Source organism: Uranotaenia lowii, chromosome 1, assembly GCF_029784155.1.
Source record: "Uranotaenia lowii strain MFRU-FL chromosome 1, ASM2978415v1, whole genome shotgun sequence".
Lineage (NCBI taxonomy): Eukaryota > Metazoa > Arthropoda > Insecta > Diptera > Culicidae > Uranotaenia > Uranotaenia lowii.
In genome coordinates this window covers 152,400,851-152,420,805 of record NC_073691.1, presented here as the reverse complement: position 1 = coordinate 152,420,805, position 19,955 = coordinate 152,400,851, and the positions used below count along the sequence as shown (strand labels likewise).

At 42.4% G+C, this 19,955-nt stretch overlaps 2 protein-coding genes across 2 annotated transcripts; one reads left to right on the top strand and one right to left on the bottom strand.

The window, feature by feature from the left end:
• Window positions 1-443: 443 nt before the first annotated feature.
• Window positions 444-15,730, top strand: LOC129738037 (mucin-4; the record flags this gene model as incomplete). Its single annotated transcript, XM_055729211.1, has 5 exons — window positions 444-733; window positions 13,254-14,796; window positions 14,862-15,020; window positions 15,089-15,223; window positions 15,285-15,730. Coding segments are annotated over 5 exons (2,208 nt in total), but the record flags the coding sequence as incomplete, so codon positions are not given.
• Window positions 15,731-16,671: 941 nt separating this feature from the next.
• Window positions 16,672-18,228, bottom strand: LOC129740543 (L-dopachrome tautomerase yellow-f2). Its single transcript, XM_055732253.1, has 4 exons — window positions 18,081-18,228; window positions 17,787-18,013; window positions 16,961-17,728; window positions 16,672-16,898 (listed from the first exon to the last, which is right to left on the bottom strand). Exons 1-4 carry the CDS (start codon window positions 18,196-18,198, stop codon window positions 16,758-16,760), a joined length of 1,254 nt encoding a protein of 417 aa, XP_055588228.1. The 5' UTR covers window positions 18,199-18,228; the 3' UTR covers window positions 16,672-16,757.
• Between the last annotated feature and the right edge of the window lie 1,727 nt (window positions 18,229-19,955).

The window sequence follows — 19,955 nt, the reverse complement described above, 5'->3', positions numbered from 1 at the left end:
AAAAATTAGTTCAAAAAGGGTGTTGGGATTTTTACACAAGTTTCGTGGGCTAGTTTGTACGTCTGTTCTCTGTGATAACACTGCCTCGAAAGGCCCTTCAATCACACCAACTCAGTCGTGAACTCGCCAAATTAGGACGCTGTGACGAGGAAACCGGTTGCTGGTTACAAGGGCGACTGACCAGATATGGCCCCCCCATCAGAAAGAGAGAGTACACGTTAATCCCTGTCGTCGCAGTTAGTCCCTCCAATAAAGAACGCTATGATGTGTAACCCAACTAAACTTTCAATTTCTCCACTTTTCTGTTTTTTTTTCCTTTTTTATTTATTCATTTTCGCCACCGTCTGTCTGCCTGCTTGCCTGCCTGACTGACTGACTAACTGAATGACTGACTAGCTGACTGGCTGGCTGTTGCCGGTTATCTTTCATATTAAATTTGATTCAATAACAGTTGTCCCCTCCTTCCATTTCATTCCAATCCAGCTGACGGCAGCAGCTGCAGCAACGTGAGCAGCCCGAGCAACACCATCCAAAGTAACGGAAGTGGGAGTAAATCGGCTGCAGCCTCGGTGCCAGGATCCGGCTCAGGAGCTAGCTGCAATGGCCATGAATCACTTACTCCATCGGCATCTTCTTCCGGGGCAGGGACATCCCAGCAGCCGCCGCTTGTGTCAGCACTTTTGGCCGAAGCAATCGCGTCACGATCATCCCCAGCATCATCGTCCAGGGCAAGGTGAGTCCATAGGGGGGAAGACAAATTGGATTGAATAACAGCAACCGGATTGGGGTGGTTCTGTATTGAATGTAAAAATAAAAGAAATGTAGCTATCGTTTCTGTGCCAGCAAAAATTTCATAGTGCATTTCTCAATTATTCTTAGAATGGGCTTGAAGCACTTCCCTGTCACGAAGAACACATGTTAACAAGTGTTCACTAAAGAATGAGAATAATTTCAAAATGCTTTCTGTTTACCTTGTACGAGATCCGGCTCGAAGGACCGAATGTTGTCCGACCTTGAGCCAACAATAGACTGCAAAATGGGGAAAAGCGGGAATTGTAAAATTGCCTTGAAAAAAAAACCGGGAAACACCGAGTTTAGAATCAAAACTGCAAAAATACTGCTTTTTTTAAGTAGGCATTTTTTGTTTGATACATTTTGGAGTGGTCCAAAACAGGGGGGGTTTTCTGAAAACATTTAGGACAATTTTATTTTTTTTTTTTTTATTGTAGAGAAATGAATCCAACTTAGATGAAATTTCAGGGACTAGATAAGAGAAAATCGATGTTGAAAAACATGCGAAAAAAAAACATCGATTTTCTCTTATCTAGTCCCTGAAATTTCATCTAAGTTGGATTCATTTCTCTACAAAAAAAAAAAAAAAAAAGTTTCGCTGACTGAATGTTTGAGTCAAGACCCATCTTTGGGTCACAGTTTAAAAATTTAGGACAATTTTTGGAAATATTTCTTATTTTTCAAGTTAGAGCTGAAAAAATAATTTTACTAGATTTGCGAAAACAAATCAAAACGAATTCCGACAAGAAATAGAGCGTTTTAGTTTTATTTATTAGATCCCTTTATCTTATTCTATAATATAAATTACACTTAATAACTACAGTAATTGTTAATTTTTAAAAGAGCACTGCACAATTCTACTTTTGATTTGTTCTCTGGACATGCTTAGTTGAATAATATCGATGTTTGTGTTGTAAAATGCCATCATTCGGTACGTTGGTTCGTTTCTAGAGTAATTCTGGATGCGATTAGCTAGTTGAAACGGCCTTACGCTTCGTTAACTGCTGCGGCCTTCGTACGGAGATATACAAGATATATTATATTATTTATAATACGGCGAATAATATCTTCCACAGATTAAGTCCTTTAGAAACAGTGCGTCGATCGATTTTCTTCGGGTTTCCAGTCTGTCCAAACCTACCAGCATGCGCAAGACTCGATTCTCCGGCATTTCTGCTTGCCACCCAAGGTTTCTCAAAGCGTATTTCAAGAACTTCTTCTGAACTCTCTCTAGTCTGTTTCTGTGTATGTTGTAGTACGGTCGCCACACAATGCCGGCGTATTCAATGACGGTCCTAACTAATCCAGTGTAGATAGAGACAATCGTGTAGAGACTATCCAGCTCGTGACAGATTCTTCTAACCACTCCGAACATAGAATTTGCCTTTGATACAACTTTTTCGATGTGTTTTGAAAAAGTTAACTCCGCGTCCAACTCCACTCCTAAGTCTTTTACTGAGCTTTGCCGAGCAATGATGAAATCGTTTTCTAAGCGGTATTCATAAGTGATATTGCTTATTTTCCGAGAAAATGTTATCACGTTGCATTTCGAGGAATTGATCTTTAGGTCGAATCTACTGCAACACTCTGTGAACCTGTGCAAGTGACCATGACATCTGTGCAGAGTCACGCAATCCTTCGGGTGACGAATAGTCAAAAACATTTTCAAATCATCGGCATAAACCAGCGCGAACATAAATATCAGTCAGCACTTCAGGAAATTTGTTCATAACAGCGCCGAAAAGAAGGGGTCCTAAGTGACTCCCTTGTGGAACACCACTGTTGACCGATAAAGTACTAGATCTCACGTTCTCTAGTTTGACGTATTGCGTGCTTTCGATCAGGTACGAACGAATCCGTTGTAGACAGGATCCGGTTATTCCATTCCTGCATAATACCGACAGTAGAGCGTTTATATTGATTACGTCAAAGGCTTTGGACATGTCAGTGTATATTGCGTCAACTTGAAAACCTTGCATCATCCACTGCGAGGTTCTCGATACAAACTCTGTTAGGTTCGTTACGGTTGAGCGTTTCTTGAGAAAACCATGTTGAACATCCGAAGTCTTCGTTTCAACCCACGGGTAAATCTTATCGTATACAATATTCTCAAAAAGTTTGGGTATTGCAGAGAGAATTGCAACACCACGATAGTTTTTTTACGGTGAGCCTAGAACCGTTCTTGTGTATCGGTATAAAATGCGAGATTTTCCAATATTCCGGAAATAAACCGGCACGAATCGATGAAGTGAAGAGGAATTGTAAGGGCTCTTCGATTCCACTCACACATTTTTTCAAAAATAAGTTTGGTATTCCATCAGGGCCACAACTTTTCGATTCGTCGAGCGTTAAAATCTTTCGTCGTAGCGTTGTTGATGGCTCACGTTCTTATCCATTGGGGTTGATTGATTGAATTCGAAATTTGGGATGGGATATTCTGCTCTAGGCCAAAAAACAATTTGAATCCCCAAGGTTTTAATTAGGAAACATGTACCTTTTCTGTGCAACCCTAATAAATGTACATTTAAAGTCAAACTAAAAATTCAGATTTGAATATACGTTTAAAAGTCCACGCCACGCCTAGAATCTAGTCGAAAATCCGGCTCGAAGGACCAATATGAATCGGCCTAAAATACAGACCACTTTGATCTATATATTTTTTTTTTACAAGATGGAAATTTGACTTCAAACCATAACAGCCGGGTGTTTGCAGCCGTGTGTGGGTTCGTCCCACTAAAACCACCTTGGGCTTCGTGTGCCAGATGTGCCCCTTGGTTTCACCCTATGATACTACATCAAGGGGTAGGCTGTGCTCATGCACTTATACATCTCACCCTTTTCCTCTTTCTCAATTTTTCCTCAATTTCTCCTTGATCATCGTTCTGCTTTATCCTTCTTCCTCCTTCTCCTTTTCCTCTATCGTCAACTTCAGACTGGTACGGAAGACCCCAAAACGTGTGCCGGTTAGGTAACGCTTTCATAATAACTCACGCCCGTCACAGCATCCACTATCCCGGGGACCTCGAAACGTGTGCCGGTTAGGTAACGCTTTCAAAGTAACTCGCGCCCGTCACAGCAACCACTTCCGCAGGATTTCTAACCACCAAGGCATGGCCGATTGGGAAACTACCAAGCTAGAATCCCGACACGACCACCCCGAATGGTATCTCCGCTTCCTTTTGCTGCAGGAAAGATCGTAGCTGAGTACGTGAGACCTTTTAAGTCCCACCACACGTATGAGTCCAGATTAGGGTTTGCAGCGTTCAAATTTTGAAGTTGTTGACGCCTTGAATTGAACCTGGGGCAGACAAAGATAGCATGTTCTGCCGATTCCTCCGTCTCTACGCATTCCGGGCAATAAGGCGAGCTGATAAGCTTAAACCGATGAAGGTATTGCTTAAAGCACCCATGACCCGAAAGGAACTGCGTCAGGTAGAAGTTGACCTCTCCATACTTCCGATTTACCCAGTCTGAAAGTCTCGGGATTAGCCTATGCGTCCATCTTGCGTTGTTCGATGCGTCCCATTGCTCCTGCCACTTGAGCATTGACGCTGCTCGTTGAATATTACGCACTCCTCTAACAGCTCTTGCTTTGTAACATTCCATATCCTCCGCCAGAGTTATGTCGATGGGAACCATGCCCGCAATGACAAAAGCTGCATCTGCTGATATGATCCTGTACGCACAGGAAACTCGCATGGCTATCAACCGATGTGTGCTCCGTAATTTGGATCTATTGCGCTCTACCTCTATCGCGGAGCTCCAGGCCGCTCCTCCGTATCGTAGTTTCGACAGTGCTACGCTCGCAAGGAGACGTCTCTTGCTACTCTTTGGACCATGGCAGTTCGGCATAATCCAGGCCAATGAATCTATGACTTTCGATGCACTTTCGCAACAGTATTTGACATGCGCACCAAAACTTAAGCGATGGTCGACCATTACTCCAAGGTATTTCAGCTGCTGTTTCGAAGATGTCGTGTGCCCTCCAACAGTAATCTCCATGTGCGGCACAACTCTTTTGTTGGTCACGAGCAGAACTTCAGTTTTATGGTGAGCTATCTGAGGCTTAACTCCCTCCATCCAGATGCCAACCCTTTCTACGGACACCGTTGCAAGGTCTTCTACCTCCTCGATTGTTTCGCCGGTAATCATGAGCACGATATCGTCAGCAAATCCGACTATCTGCACGCCTGCTGGTAGTTTCAGCGTTAACACCTCATTATACATGGCATTCCAAAGCACAGGACCGAGTATGGAACCCTGTGGAACACACGCTGTTAGGGCAGTAGATCGTATCCCAGTTTCGGTTTCGTACGTCAGGATTCGATTTTCGAAGAAGCTTCCTATTATCCTGCAGAGAGTATTGGGAACAAGCATCCTGTGAAGCGCTTTGGCAATCGCTTCCCAGCTGGCATTGTTGAAGGCATTCTTAACGTCGATCGTCACAATGGCGCAGTGACGAACACCTGTTCGCTTCTTTTTATATGCGCGCTTCGCGTACTCTGTCACCATACGGATGGCGTCCACCGTAGATCTCCCTTTCCGAAAACCGAACTGTCTGTCCGACAGTCCACTTCCGCCTTCTGTGTAGATAATAAGTCTGTTTAATATTATCCTCTCCAGTAGCTTACCAAGGGTGTCCAGCAGACAAATGGGTCTATATGATGATGGATGCCCTGGGGGTTTCCCGGGTTTCGGTAGTAGCACCAACTTCGCCGTTTTCCACGAATTGGGAAAAGATCCCTCGTCGAGACACTTTTGTAGCACCACTCTGAAGGTATCCGGAATGGTCTGTACCGCCACTTTCAGCACTGCATTTGGGATTCTGTCCGGACCAGGGGCCTTATTCACCGCAAGTTTCTTAGCGATAGCCACGAGTTCTTCGTTCGTTACTGGCTCGATGTCGTGGGCACCCGCGTCGTACGGGGTTAGTGGCCACTGCGTCGGGCCATGCTGCGGGAAAAGATGTGCAACGATCTCTCTCAGTTTTTCCAGACACTTTTCGGTCGGCGACCTTGGGCCACCGAATCTCGCCAGTGCAACTCTATAGGCTTGGCCCCATGAGTTATCATCTACGCTCTGGCATAACGCTCTGTAGCAGTTTTCTTTGCTTGTTTTAATAGCTCGCTTAAGTGACACCCTGGCTGCTCGGTAAACGGCACCTCTCGTTTCTCTGTCGGCTTCATTTCTCGCCCGTTGAGCTCGTCGTCTCGCTTTTAGACAGCTAGTACGAAGCTCAGCTATTTCTGAAGTCCACCAGTAAGCCGGTCGTCGCCACCACTTCGGTGTATTTCTTCTGGGCATGGTCATGTCGCACACCGCTACCATCATTTTCGTCAGCTGCTCAGCATTATGGACCTGGGATGAGTCCTGCATGTATACAGCTTCGGTGCACACTTCCTTGTCGAACACTTTAGTCTTCCATCTCCGCTCGTGCACTGGCAGCGCCTTACTGCCACCGGATTTCGGTTTCCTACGCTATAGCGTATCGCCTGGTGATCACTGTGGGTATAATCGTCACACACTCTCCAATTCATATCAGTTTTTAATGATGGACTCGCAAAGGTGATATCGATCACTGATGTTCTGTCTGGTAATCCATGCTTGCGATAGGTGCTGATGGATCCAGTGTTGCACAGCTCAACTTCCAGTCTTGCGAAGGACTCTAGTAGACTGTGGCCCCTAGGGTTGTTGCACCTACTACCCCAGTTTACCGCCCAGGCGTTGAAGTCTCCTCCTATTACAACAGGGACCTTTCCTGTCAGTTCGTGAGTGAGTTCGTCCAACATTGTGTTGAACTCCACGATCGTCCATCTTGGTGGAGCGTAGCAGCTACAGAAAAAGATGCCGTTAATTTTGGCAATCACGAATCCGTCCCGAGAATCTACCACTATCTCCTGGATAGGAAAACGTCCCGTGGCGTAGACAGCAGCTGAGCCAGACCTGTCCGCTGCCCAATTACCGTTTCCAGACGGGATTCTGTATGGTTCTGATAAAAGCGCCACATCACACTTCTTTTCGCCTACCGTTTGCTCCAGCAGAAACTGTGCAATCTCGCTACGGTTGAGGTTTAGCTGGGTTATTTCCAGTTTTACTGGCTTGCCTTTGCCTTTATATATACCGGACAGTCCAAGCCACCAGTTTCGTGGACATTTCCATCCTCCTGCTTGCATAGCATACATTTCGGCTGTTTTTTGCATTCTCGAGAGAAGTGTCCCTCTTCACCGCATCTTCGACAGCATCGTGACCGGTCGGGTCCGTTGCAGCTTCGGGATAGATGACCAAAATCCCAGCAGTTGAAGCAGCGTTGCATCTGCTTTGGTATCTTGGGTGCGGTTCTAAAATGCCCTATTGACCACCCTACTCTTACACTTCCTACTGTCAGTAGCGTGTTGGCCGCTGTTGGTGAGAGGCGAATCATTGCAATCTGCATTCCACCGTACGCCTTTCTTAATTTTATAGCTACCGATTCGTTGCTCATGCCAGGTATGCTGGAGAGAGCTTTCTCGAGCTCCTCTGCAGTTGTAAACTCATCAAGGTCCTTACATTCAATGGACGCGATCTGTGATAGCGCTCGGACAGTCGCTTCATCGCCTAGCTTGCTTTCGACAAGCTCCTTGAAGTCGGCGCTTTTTACCGCCGGGTCCTTTTTTAGCTCGAAGAGCAGTTCGCCTTTTTGGGTGCGTCTTGTTTTGGTGACGCTCTCACCAAGAGCAGATAACTTTGGCTCTGCGCGCAACTTCCGGAACAAGTCCGCATACGTTGTGCCTTCTTTCGCTTCCACGATAAGCGCATCACCCCTGGATATCACCCGTTGGGGTTTGGGTTTTGGGGGTGGTTCTGGTTTCATAACGACCTTTCTTTTTACGTTCTCCTTCCTATTGCGAACCATTCGCCAGCCTCCAGCACTGCTTTCACCGTCGGCATCCTCATAATCTGTGCCCCTCCTTTTTTTGGAGGAATCGTTCACGACGGGGGAGTCGCGGTCTCTTTTTGCGGTTTTTCTTGGCTTGGACTCCTTCGAAAGTCCTTGAGAAGCAACCAATTTTGCTTCCTCCAGGTCCTTCTCTGCAGCCTCGGCCTTCCGCACCAACTCCGTTCGTTCCTTGACGGCACTCTGCAGGAGCACCATCAATTTCGGCATCCAGGTCTTGATGTGCGTGTGCACGTTGTTGGTGCTTCGCACAAACTCCTGCATCTTGTCGACCATGTCGGCTGCCTCCAAAAGGCCACACTTTTTGATGCCCCTTGGTGCACCTCTTCCTGCGATTGGGACCTGCTCCTCTTGCTGGGAACTGCTGAGGTTTTCAGTGGACCCATCCGCGACCGGGCTTCTTCCCGCTTCCTTGGCAACCTCCCTGCCAATCTCCTTTCCTAGCTCCTTTACTACTTTGCTCAGTAGAGGAGACCTAAGGAGTCCTCTCTTAGCAAAGACCTCCAACTGAGTTCTTCTGCTTTCTCCTCCTTCGTCCGAGCTAACATCAGTTGTCTCGACGTTCTTTCTGTTTTTAGTGTTGTTGTTTATGTTCATGTTTAGTCCCACGAGTAGCTAGGGAAATATACGGTCCACTGCGCCAGTGCCCTGCTTTAGCGCAGCAAGGACTTCATTACTGTGGGGTGCGTCCTGGTGCCCCACAGGCTACCGCTTGCGACTGACACATTTTCGACCCGCCAGCCTTCCACCTCATCAGCACGGTCTTTCGCATAGAGGCGTTCTCACGCCCCCATGAGCGGCACACTTTGGGTAATCTTGGGTCGTTGTATCCAATAGGTTCCGTTAGAAAAGTCCGAGTTCGTTGTGTATGTCTTCATCCGTAGGGGGGTTTCGTCGATTCCGTTTGCATAGTCCATTTCCGTAGCATGTGTCTTTATAAGAGGGGTTTCTATCAGTTCCGTTTGCATAATCCATTTCCGTTGCATATGTTATCGTTGGAAGAGGGGATGGTTCCGATTTGTTCCGGGTGCATAATCCGAGTTCGTTGCATAGGTCAGGGGGGAGTTTTGCTGCATTTAGTCGCCTCTTACGACTTGGGTCAGCGACCCCGGGGTAGTATTCTAATGCCGCTACCCCACAGCACAAGACCACTTTGATCTATAGTGGACGAAGATGTAACTGCAACAAACCGCTACAAAACTCGAAGCACTGAAAACTAAACAGACTAGACTTGTTGGGTTGGATACGGATACTAAACTGTTACTAGTAAGTAGCCTACTACTCTTAACGGGGACTGTTCAGGTGTCCTTATAGTGCATCGACGTCAGATGTTCATTGGTGGAAGTAGGCCATGATGATTTCTTGAACTTGCCATTGTTAGGAGCATTCGTCGCAAACTTTTACCGTATTTGTTTTCTCCCCTTGGTCAGTGGTGCACTTTAACGAGACTATAGTATACAAAGAGACGAACTGTCACGATTGAAATTTTTGATTTTCTGTCAGTGTCATTCCAATCGAGCAAAACTAAGCAGTCTTGAAGGTACCCCTACAGCAGGGTTGCAAGCTCATGATTTTGAAAGGAATCAGATGGCGCCTCTTTGTTTACTACAGTCTCTTTAGTGTACTTAACCTGATAAAAACAAACACAAATCGTCGCCAGTGTTTCACTCACTCACTCACTCACTCACTCACTCACACACTCTCTCGCAACGCTGACAAAATTTTCGGGGCACTAACGCCCGATGGCAGTGTGACACCAGGTCAAAACCAGTGCAACAATGGCCGAATAAACAAACAAGATGACAGCACTTAGTGGTGCACTAGTGCAACACTCGACATAAACAAATACGGTATTAGTTTACAAAATTTGTTTATCATTTAGAGAAAACCACGTTATGTCGGGCATCCACAGAGATATGGCAAGAGTTATGAATCATTTGATACAATAAATGGCAGTCATATCGTGATAGCAGTCTGAACTAGGAATCATTCAGCGTTCAAATATACCTAAACTGTTTCTAACTGTGCTATCGTCTTTTGAAAATTATGATCCAAATTTTGTTCTCAGGTCCAATAAACAGGGTAGCCCCAGAACCGGGAAAAATCGAGAATTGAAAATCGCACCGGGAAAACCGGAAATTCAGACCCAAAACCGGGAAAATTAACATAAATTAATCGAAAATCAGTTTTGGTTCAATCAAAAATTTAAAATTAAATTTTCAAGTCAGAATTCAACAGTCAAAAATGTGTAAGAAGAATATTATAGGTTTGAAAATTTATAAACTCTCTGAATTCCCTTCAATTACCTCTAAATTAAAAAAAAATACTTACTAATTTTACCGGAACATAGAGTTCAAAACTGCCTCGAAAAATGAGATAAAAATTCAAAAAATCTCTTAAAGCTTGTTCAAGTATCTTACATATCAATAATTTAAAAAAAATCAATCATATAAAAACAAGCAAATTAAGCTTAAATTTTGGATCAAGAACTTTTTGTTGCAAATTTGGACATGTAAAAAGATGCTACTATTATAATTTTCCAGTTAAGTGTTTTTAGTGTTTAATTTATAAACACAAGACAATCATATTTATCCACGATACGGCGATCGCTGAAAATTTTCCTTTTTCGATCACTGATCATAAGTTATCCAGAAAATTTCAAATAACACTTTTAAAAGCTTGAATATGTTAAGATTCCTTTGAAAATTTGCGAAAATTTCGAATGATCTGATTATGAATCTTACCTGATCTGTCACGAAAATTGAAATAAAATTTAGAAAATTCCAGTGAATTTTTTTCCTTTTTTTATGAGGTGGGGAGTTTTTATGTCGAAAGAAGACACTATGTAAATTCTTCAAAAATGTTAAAATGATTCAACATTGCATGGTACTTTCCTCGAAATATACATACATATTTGTGTTTTGAGTGAAGAGTTTAAGAAAAAAAAATCCTTGAATTTTAATGTTCAAAAAGACCCATGATAACAAATAAAATAAAAAAATTATCGCAATAATATTGATTATTTTTAGTTTATTTCCTTTCAATAGCATGAATTTTGAGAATTTAAGGATATTTTGGAATATTTTTTTAATCAAAATGAATTAAAATAAATTAAATTTAAAGTAAAAAGAAAAATCGAAGTCTTCAACAAAGTTGTAAATCGAATTTAAATCTTTGATATAGAAGCTCATAAATGTTCTTCAATAATATCACAAATAGTTACATTTTCTCTATTCTTTTTAAAACTTGAGGATTTCTTTAGCAATGTTTCTTTGAATCTAGAATAGCTTGGAATATCTTAATCCTCTATTATCAAATGGAGGATACTAAATATATTCGAAATCAGTTTTGTTTTTTTATTTAGGGTTGCCGGTTGATTAGTTATCAATGATTTATTTTACTCAAAACTTAGTAATTTTTAAATTTCAAAACCCAGTATCACCAGAACTAGATTTGACGGAATCTGATAAATGATTCAAATTCAGGACGGCACAATCATTTTGTGAATTTATCCTGTGGAAACGAACCTGCTTATGGCTTTATGAAAATTTATAAATACTCTCAAGGAAATTTTCCGCTGAACAACTTTGTCGAAAACCGTAACTTCTTATCTTATTAGGAAAAAAAAAAGTTATTAGCTGTTTAATACCCCTGTCTTTTGGCATTGAAAAATAATAAATTCAATTGACATCAATACTGGGTGCCTGGCGAAGTATAGCATGACTACTTTTCGTGCAATACCTCGCAAGGAGCGAGCAGTAATGTCAATGGAGTTTACTGTTTATCAATGGCAAAAGACATACCTCTGTTAAACAGCTTATTACTTTCTTGTCTAATAAGATAAGAAGTTACGGTTTTGGACAAAGTTGTAAAATTTTGTTAATTTTTCAGTACAAAATATTCAAATTTCCCATACAAACCTGAAAGTTAAAATTTACTCATGTAAACGTTATTGAAAAGTTCTGCAAAAATCATGGATAAGTTTTGAATCAAAATGAAGTCTGTTAGGCCCCATGGTTTGTTCATAATAACCCAGGTTAATATAGGGTAGTAATAAACACTGTAAGATTTTTGTTACGAAAAAATTTTAGTGCTAGCAAAATTTCTAAAGGTATCTAAACACTGCGTTGAGTGACTGCGTCTAGATACGATTTGTGGTCTTTAAAATTTACCCTTAATTCATGGGGAATATTTGTATTCACAAAGGAACAAGGAATCTTGTTCATACAATCTCATATCCATAGATTTTAGAAACTTGTAAAGTTATGTATAACGGTTTATTTTCAATATTTTAACGGTTATTGGTATTCAAAACATTAAAGATAAGTATAGATAGATAATCAAACAATGCCAAAAAACCAGTGATCATAATTGCTCCGTGTTCTGAAAAATATGGACAATTATAAACAATCCTCTGTGAATCGGTTAGAAAAATATTTAGCAAAAATTTATATTACACATGAAGATGCATTTATTACTGACTTTAAAACGCCTGAAAACAACATTTTTACTGAATTTACTGTGACAAAGGAGTTGCATGTTTGAACGCTCTCAGAAAAATTTTAAATTCAAAGAGACGTGGGTTTTGTGAGCTGTAGCAACACACTTGGTATTTGTAACATATCAAAAAGCTATAGAAAGTCACAAGACGAATGATTGATTGAAAAGCCCTGTTTATAAATCATTCATAAATTATTTGTAAACATTATTTAAAACCCCATAACGATTTTGTGTAGGATTTCTTTCTATCATTCGTATGAATGTGATGAAAACCTTGAAATAGAAGCGAGTTCGTCAAAGTGTTCTATTATTTGAGTGTTATGAAACAACCAAATCAATGAAATAAGTTGAAAATTTTGCTGTATCCCGACGAAAATGGACAATCAAAGTCTGAAAAACCTTGAATTTTCAACCGGAAAAACCAGGAAAAACGACAATTTCAAAATGAAAAAGATGTGGCCACTCTTAATAAATCTTTCGAGCGAGCGGTTACAAAATAAGCGCATAAAGAAAGTTTGTTATTCAAAAAAAAATACCAAGCATATTAAAATGAAAAGTTATTTTCAGTTGAATTTAAATCTACAGAGCTGAAAATGTTAAAAACATACTAAGTGTTTTTTTTTAGTTTGACCACTGTGCGATGCCTCATTTTGGATGTCTTTTGCTGTCGCTTCAGCGGCATTAATGCTGCCGGATAGCACGTTGCGGAATCGGCACTAATCGTGACTAAATTTTGTTTCAAGCCAACAATTCGGGGTCCTGAGTGTTTATCGTCCTAATGTAAATACTTCAATAGGAAACATTATAAAAGGCTTTTTTATAAAATTGGAAGATTCCTTTAAAATATTGCTTTTGCTCCAACTGCAAAGGACAATTACATATAGCTACGCAAGTAATACACTTAAAAAATGTGATTGCAAAAATATCACGATAATAACCGACACTTTTTTTCTCAAGCAACTTTTAATCATTACTCCAATTTGTTTGTTACATTTTTTCTTATTGTTGTTTTTCCTCTCGTTAACAGACGCTACGATCAGAAGAAATCTCGACGAAAATCTCCCAAAGGCGATACTTCTGCCAATGTGACCATTATAGAAGTTTCGAACGAAACCGGCCCAAGTTCGACACCCGCTAAGCCAGGCGGTTCACCTAAATTGAACAGTCAACGAGGAACCTCTAAAGTTGATCTGGCGACAGGCAAACTAGCTAACAGTACCCTGATTACCGATGATTCTGGCGATGAAAACTATAAGAGCAACGTACAAATCATTCCGTCCAATGTTGAGTATGATAACCATCGGCACCACCACCATCTGCATCACCATCTCCAGGATCAAGAGCCGTCGATTATTGCGTCGATCAACGATCGACAGATCACGACCGTCAAAGTACCTAATCTGGTCAGCGGCATCACGGAGGGACCCAGTGGCAACGTTATACTTTCCACATCTCCACCAGTACACACCGGATTGGCTACCGTGATAGCATCTGTGGCGACTTCCTCGACCCAGATCAAATCGGATAACAGCTTCGGAACGGTTACCCAAATTGCAGTGAACTCATGTGATAGGCCTAGAACGCCACCGCAGCATTACGAACAAGTATTCCTGCTGCCATCTCCGATACAAGTGATCAGCAGCAATTCCGAGCAGTCGACAGTAAGTCTACAGTCAGCCCCGGTTTCCATCGGTAGAACGGCAGCATCTAAGTTGAACAAAAGTAAGGTTATGCTTCTTAGCAAGCAGCAACGCTCCTCTAGTCATTCGGAAATCCAGATCAATCGTATTAAAAATCTTAGGAATGACCCGGGCAACAATAAGGAAAACCAAGGAGAGAGTAGCGGCTCCAGCAGTAATCAGCCAGCGCCTAAAAATGGGATTCTACCTTCGGCGAGCAGTCCAGCGATACCTTCCAACAGTCTAAGTCCTTCGAAGCGGGCTGCAGTTGATAAGAATATCTACACCCCGCAACCTCAGCGCCCGATGCTGCAACGGGGTTTAACAGAAATGGTCATCAGCAGATCAACAAATGCCGTAGCCGGTAGCCATGCGGCAAGGTGTCGGCAACCATCAAACCCTGTAGTAGCGCAAGTCAATGATAAACTCCGCAACGAGGTCAACGAGCAGCGACGACGAAGTTCCTCGACCTCTGACGCGCATCCCGAAACATCTGGCAATCCGGTGATGCGTGCCCGCCTGAACGGTGCCTCACGATTACAATCCCCTCCGCAACCGTTCCGACCACATCATCAGTTGATCAACCAGTTAGATCCGTTGAACGGATCTAATCGAAAGATGACACTCCGAGAGCAGCAGGTCATGCAACTGCGGCGGGAAATGATGCATCCGGGTGGGGTCCGGTTACAGTTGCGCAGAAAGGATTGCATCAACTCGATCGGTTTGGTCGATGCCTTTGGAGCCGTGTGGGTAGCCGGTTGGAAGCAGAAGGAACACCCGGTGCTGTACAACGCACTACACATCGGCGATCAGCTGATATCGGTGGCCGGGGTAGCCATTACCAGTGCCAGTGAGGCACATAAGACTATCCGGGGAGCGCCCGGACTATTTGTGAGTTAATATGGTTTTTTTTCGATTTCGTTATGTTTGATCAATTTCTATTTTATCCATCGTAGGTGGAGCTGATCATACGCAGAGTACCGTTCGGTAGGGTGTATGCAATAAGGCGGGAAATGGATGGTCAGTGTTTGGGACTGATTCGCGACGGAAACACTGCCACCATCGTAGACGTCGTTCCAAACAGTCTTACTGCGAGACACGGTTTGCCTCCGAAGGTAACATTTGCATTTCCTGCCTAAATTTTTATCCAATTTGTCACTATAAAGTCAAAATATCGTTCTAGGCTCAATCATGTGACGGTCTGTCATTGACCTTCTGGGTTTTGACTGAAATAAACGGACGTCCGCTGAACCTTTTCTTCAAAGACAATGAAATTCGGGACCGATTGAATGCAGTCGGTCGAGATATATCAATTCTGGTAAGCGAATCGCCAATGCATTCTTACAAGACTCAACTGATCGGTTTCTTTATTATAACAGGTTCAACCCGCTGATTTGGTGACGAAGCTCAAAAAGCAACTTAAATCGTTACGTGGCCACAAAGACTTCATTGTGCAATAGAGAAGCAAGGCATGTATATGTGTTTATGTGTGTGTTCTTCTCAAGAAAACAAGTGCAACCCCTATTTAGCAAATGAACCGCGGGCGTTAGCTGTTACAAACCTCTAATATTAGTATTTGTGTGATATTGTCAGCCGCGCCCAGGGCACATACCTTATCGAGCTGGTTTTCTTTCTCCTCCTTTGAGCGCATTACTGTTTGACTGTAGCCTACAGTCTGTAGGTATCTACTTTAAAACCCTAGAAACGAATGTCTGTAGTAGGAAAATAATTTCTCTGTTCAAAATTAAGTTAACAAATTCCAAAACGAGAATGATCGTAGAAATCTCTTGTAGTGACCTTTTAGGCATATTAACTAATTACAATACAAATCAAAGAAACTCAAAAGGCTGTACTACGAAACGGTGAATACACAACTATAGAATCTAATTGCATCGTACTGAGGGTATCGACAGTGCAGATTGTTATGCTCTCCAGGTAAGTTTAAACACTTTTCTAACTTTGCCAATAACAACAAGTACATGTTCTAACGTTTGGCATGGGACTGCTTTATGATACGTACTAGAAAATGAAATTGAAGACATAAGATAAAATGTATATCAAATTTAGTAAAGGTATTTTTCGTATAACATAAAATTTGAGCTCATAGAAATTCGAAATTTTTACACCATCCAGGTGATGATATTTTTTATAGTAGATCATTTATTGTCGCCGATTTCCACTGCAACAGATAAGACATATTGGTGGCAGCGCGCCACAGTCGATACAACAAAACCGATAGAAGCAGGAACACATTGGGTGATAAATTCTCTTGTAGTGATACCATTTATTCTATCCAACCATTTAATATACAGCTTCAGAAAAAAATCATCCCAAGAAATGATAAAGAAATGTATGTACACAAAAATTTTGATGAATTACAAAATCCAATCGCAACTATGTAGAGGGTAGCTGTTTTCCATATTTAGAACCGAAAGAAAGCCAATGATGATATACAATTTTCGAAAAGGATAATGGAAATATAATCTCGTCCTTTTTTTCGGTGATATTAAAACTGATAGGTAACCTCATTGATGCTGTTTCGCGTTTCTTCATAGGTTTTCTACTCAATCCACTGCAAAAAAAAAGTGCCTACAACTTAGCGCGTGAGATGGTCTCTAAGTTGCGAGTCTGTCTCAAATCTTTTCTGATTTGATACTTCTACAAACTGTTCGGTATTCTCTACCATGATCACTGGCGGTGCTTTTAAGGAGTTTTTGTTATGCTTTCGGATAGAATCTTTATTTTTTGCTATCAATCACGCAACGTATTTAGTTTTATTCACTTTTATGCAGAAACAATAAAATTTTTAGCTCATTTTTCTTTCCCAAGGAACTGAAAACAGTGACTCACTCTCACGCACAAATCGTTCCTTCGATGAGCTTCTCAGCCGACTGTTTCCAGACCCGGAAGTTGAAGTCGTTCTCGTCCAGCTTTGAATAAATCCATATGGGCAGTCGATTTGAAATGACCCAAACGGTGCCGTCTTCATCGATCTGCAACAAAAAACTCAATTATATTTTAAGGGTTAACGACCTTCAATATTCCATCCCCCAACCGTAAGATCTGCCGGATAGATCATGTTCATGTTGTCCAAATGAACGATCCCATGATTTTCGGCGTGGAAGGGATGGCGAGTGTTCCAGCAGCCGATCGCATTGCGTTGAACCTCCGCATAGAATAGCACCTCCGTTTTTTCATCGTACGCATGGCTCGACGACTGTGCGTTTGGACCCCGTGGTCCCAGATGGGTGAAGCGTTCATTATAATCCTCGCCCGAGATGGCCAGCGTTCGGTTCTTTAACACGCTATTCGGTACAACAATTTCGCTCACCGAAGCCATGGCGTGCAGATAAACAGGTCGATCACCAGTGTGCTTATCAGCTGACCCTACGGCAAGCGAGAAAATGCCATCGTTCCACACGAACGGCAGCCCTGCAATGTGGAATCGTCCAAAGCGAGGCTCGAATGAGAAGAAATTATGATTGAATTTCCACATTTGGTTCTCGGCTAAACCGTACACGTACAATTCCCGCCACTGGTAGTCCGGAATGTAAGCATACGCTTCATCACATTTGTCGGCTTCTACGTCAACCGCTATATTGGGAATACCGTAGCCGAACTGCACGATTTCTTCCGGAATGTCGAAACGTCGCACTCGACGATTGGTTTTAAGATTGATAACCCATAGAGCAGGACGCTGCACCTGACGACGATGCCCCGGATACTCCAGGTATCCGGTGTCGACGAACCAGAGCCGACCACATCTGTCAACCTTGGTACGGTACACGGAGATGATGCGCTTTGGATCAGCCGAGTAGTCCAGCTTGAGGATAAAAACTTCCTTTAGATCGAACGGTTATCGGAAAAAAAGAAAAGCTCACGTGAAGGGTATTGGTCAGCCGATCAGGATAGGCCGCAAGCTGTGGATTGCTAACACTTCGCACCGATTTTGTATCGATAACTGCTAGGGTCGCAGGTATTCCTGGACGTCGCCGAGGAAACGTTACGTACAGCCGTCCCTCATAATGGGTTGCGCCCATCGGAAGATTACCGTAAGGAGAAAATGTTTCATTGCCAAAGTTTTGCTGCTCATGCCTGAAGATATTGTCTGTGTGTTGAGGGATCAACGAGAGTCTATCAACGGTTAAGAAACGTGTTTGAAAAAAGCAACTTACCAACCGAGTTTTCTGAGTCCGAACCGATTTGGGTCCATTGGTATACGAGCTCCAGTGGCTCCGCGACGCTCAAAGTTACTGCCAGAAAGTTGATCAGTAAAATGCCGAACCGATGCATCTTGAATCGTCTAGGATCCGTTGCAACGGATGACCTGAAGCAGACTAGTAAATTTGTTCCAAAGTTTTGCCTAGAATAGGCAAAATTTGCTAAATTCCTTATCTCCTGTTCGGATGCTCCTTTTTCATTTTCTATATTTTGGTTATTTTTATTTTCGTCAATTTGAATAATTGCGAGAACAAAAAAAAATCTACATTTACCGATAGAGCTGCTACCAACACCGTCAGTCAGATTAAAAATTAATTTGACAATGTTTATTGTTCCTTTAGCATTTTTTTTTCATGCGAAAAATGGCAATCAGACAACTTGTTCAGGCCATTTGTCCGGTACAAACCGAAGCGGATTAGTTAGATTAGGCAGGTAAATCCCAGAGTGCAGAGTTCAAGTCCATCCACCCAATCTGCGGGGAACGGACAATCTTGAAAAAATTACATTACGCTATAAACAGTCGAGTCGAGCCGAATTTAGCTAGCTTTCGGAGGACAATTTGATCAGTCAGGGTCCCATTTTTTTTTCTTTGGAATTGATTATATTCACTGATTTATTTCTATTTTGCCACCGAAAAAAGGTTAAACCATAAACAAAAGAAAAACTTTTTATGTTTTGTTACTTTGTTCACTTCACCCGGATGCCGGAAGAGGCCACAACTCTGTTTGATATCGTATAGTAGCCAGGTCTATAGAGTTGGATCAGCTAGTTTCGGTTGGCCCAAAGTCGTCGACCTGATGTGTCCCGAAAAATTAAAGAAGTACGTTGCACATCTTTGCCTCGACCAAAGCACCTCGACGAATTCCAATCTCAGTAGTAAAAGAAAGCGGCACAGACCATTTCGGATTCTATCAGAGTGATGTTACAAAAGGGTATCGACTAAAGAAAGATCATTATGTCTTCAGCTGTCCCCTCCTTATCACCAGAAGTCCGGCACGGCTTCAAGATCACATGACGTAATCTGTGATCCGTCAAGGATTGCATCAAGTAGTTCATCTACCCTTGTTTTATGACCATTCAATTCCCAACCTTTTAGACCGGACGATGAGTCTACGAGTATTGATGAGGGATCTCCTCCCAACCTGTGGATAACTGTAAAGTTGTACGTGATTACCGAAACTAGGGACGCAGGTCATCCTAAATCAAAATACAGACTCATTTGTCTGTTGAATACTCTTGACCAGCTTTTGGATGCGAAAGTCTTTGAATAGTTGACGATCTACACAGATGGTGGTAGCAGACTACGCAAAACGCCGTTTTGTGACAATCGAGGCAAGATTTTCTCCGACAATCGAGGCACAATCTATTGGCCTAACGACGGATATACCACATGGTCTCTTATACGGAACGTAACTCTGGAACGCCATCCTATGGAGATCACTGGAGCACATGGAGGTCACTGTTGAAGGATAAACGACAAGCAAGTGTAGCTTAGTCGAAACATCAATACGCAACAGTGGAGGAGCTCCAATCCGGCCCCTAGAAGAAGCGCGCAAAAGATCCAAATTGCGGGGCAGACGGTTGACAGTCATAGTCAGTACAGAGCCCTGTTCTATGGAACCATCTCAGCAAATGCAGACTAAGTAATCACAAGCATACACGGAAATAAAAAGAAAGGTTAAATTTACCGAGAAGCAGAGGTGATTTTTTTTTCCACCCCTCTTTCTTGGTAAATCTCTGCTACATTCCTTGGATCTTTGATTTTTTCACTGCCGATAAACGACTTTCCGTTGATTTTATATCCTTGTTGCTCAATATGTGTCCTAAGA

Bases quoted from the DNA above. Each gene is read 5' to 3' on its own strand.
- LOC129740543 (XM_055732253.1), bottom strand. From the start codon at position 18,198: ATGCATCGGTTCGGCATTTTACTGATCAACTTTCTGGCAGTAACTTTG. The intron at 18,014-18,080 runs GTAAGTTGCTTT...CTCAACACACAG, and splicing joins GGACTCAGAAAACTCGGTTG to ACAATATCTTCAGGCATGAG. The intron at 17,729-17,786 runs GTGAGCTTTTCT...TTTATCCTCAAG, and splicing joins GGCTGACCAATACCCTTCAC to CTGGACTACTCGGCTGATCC.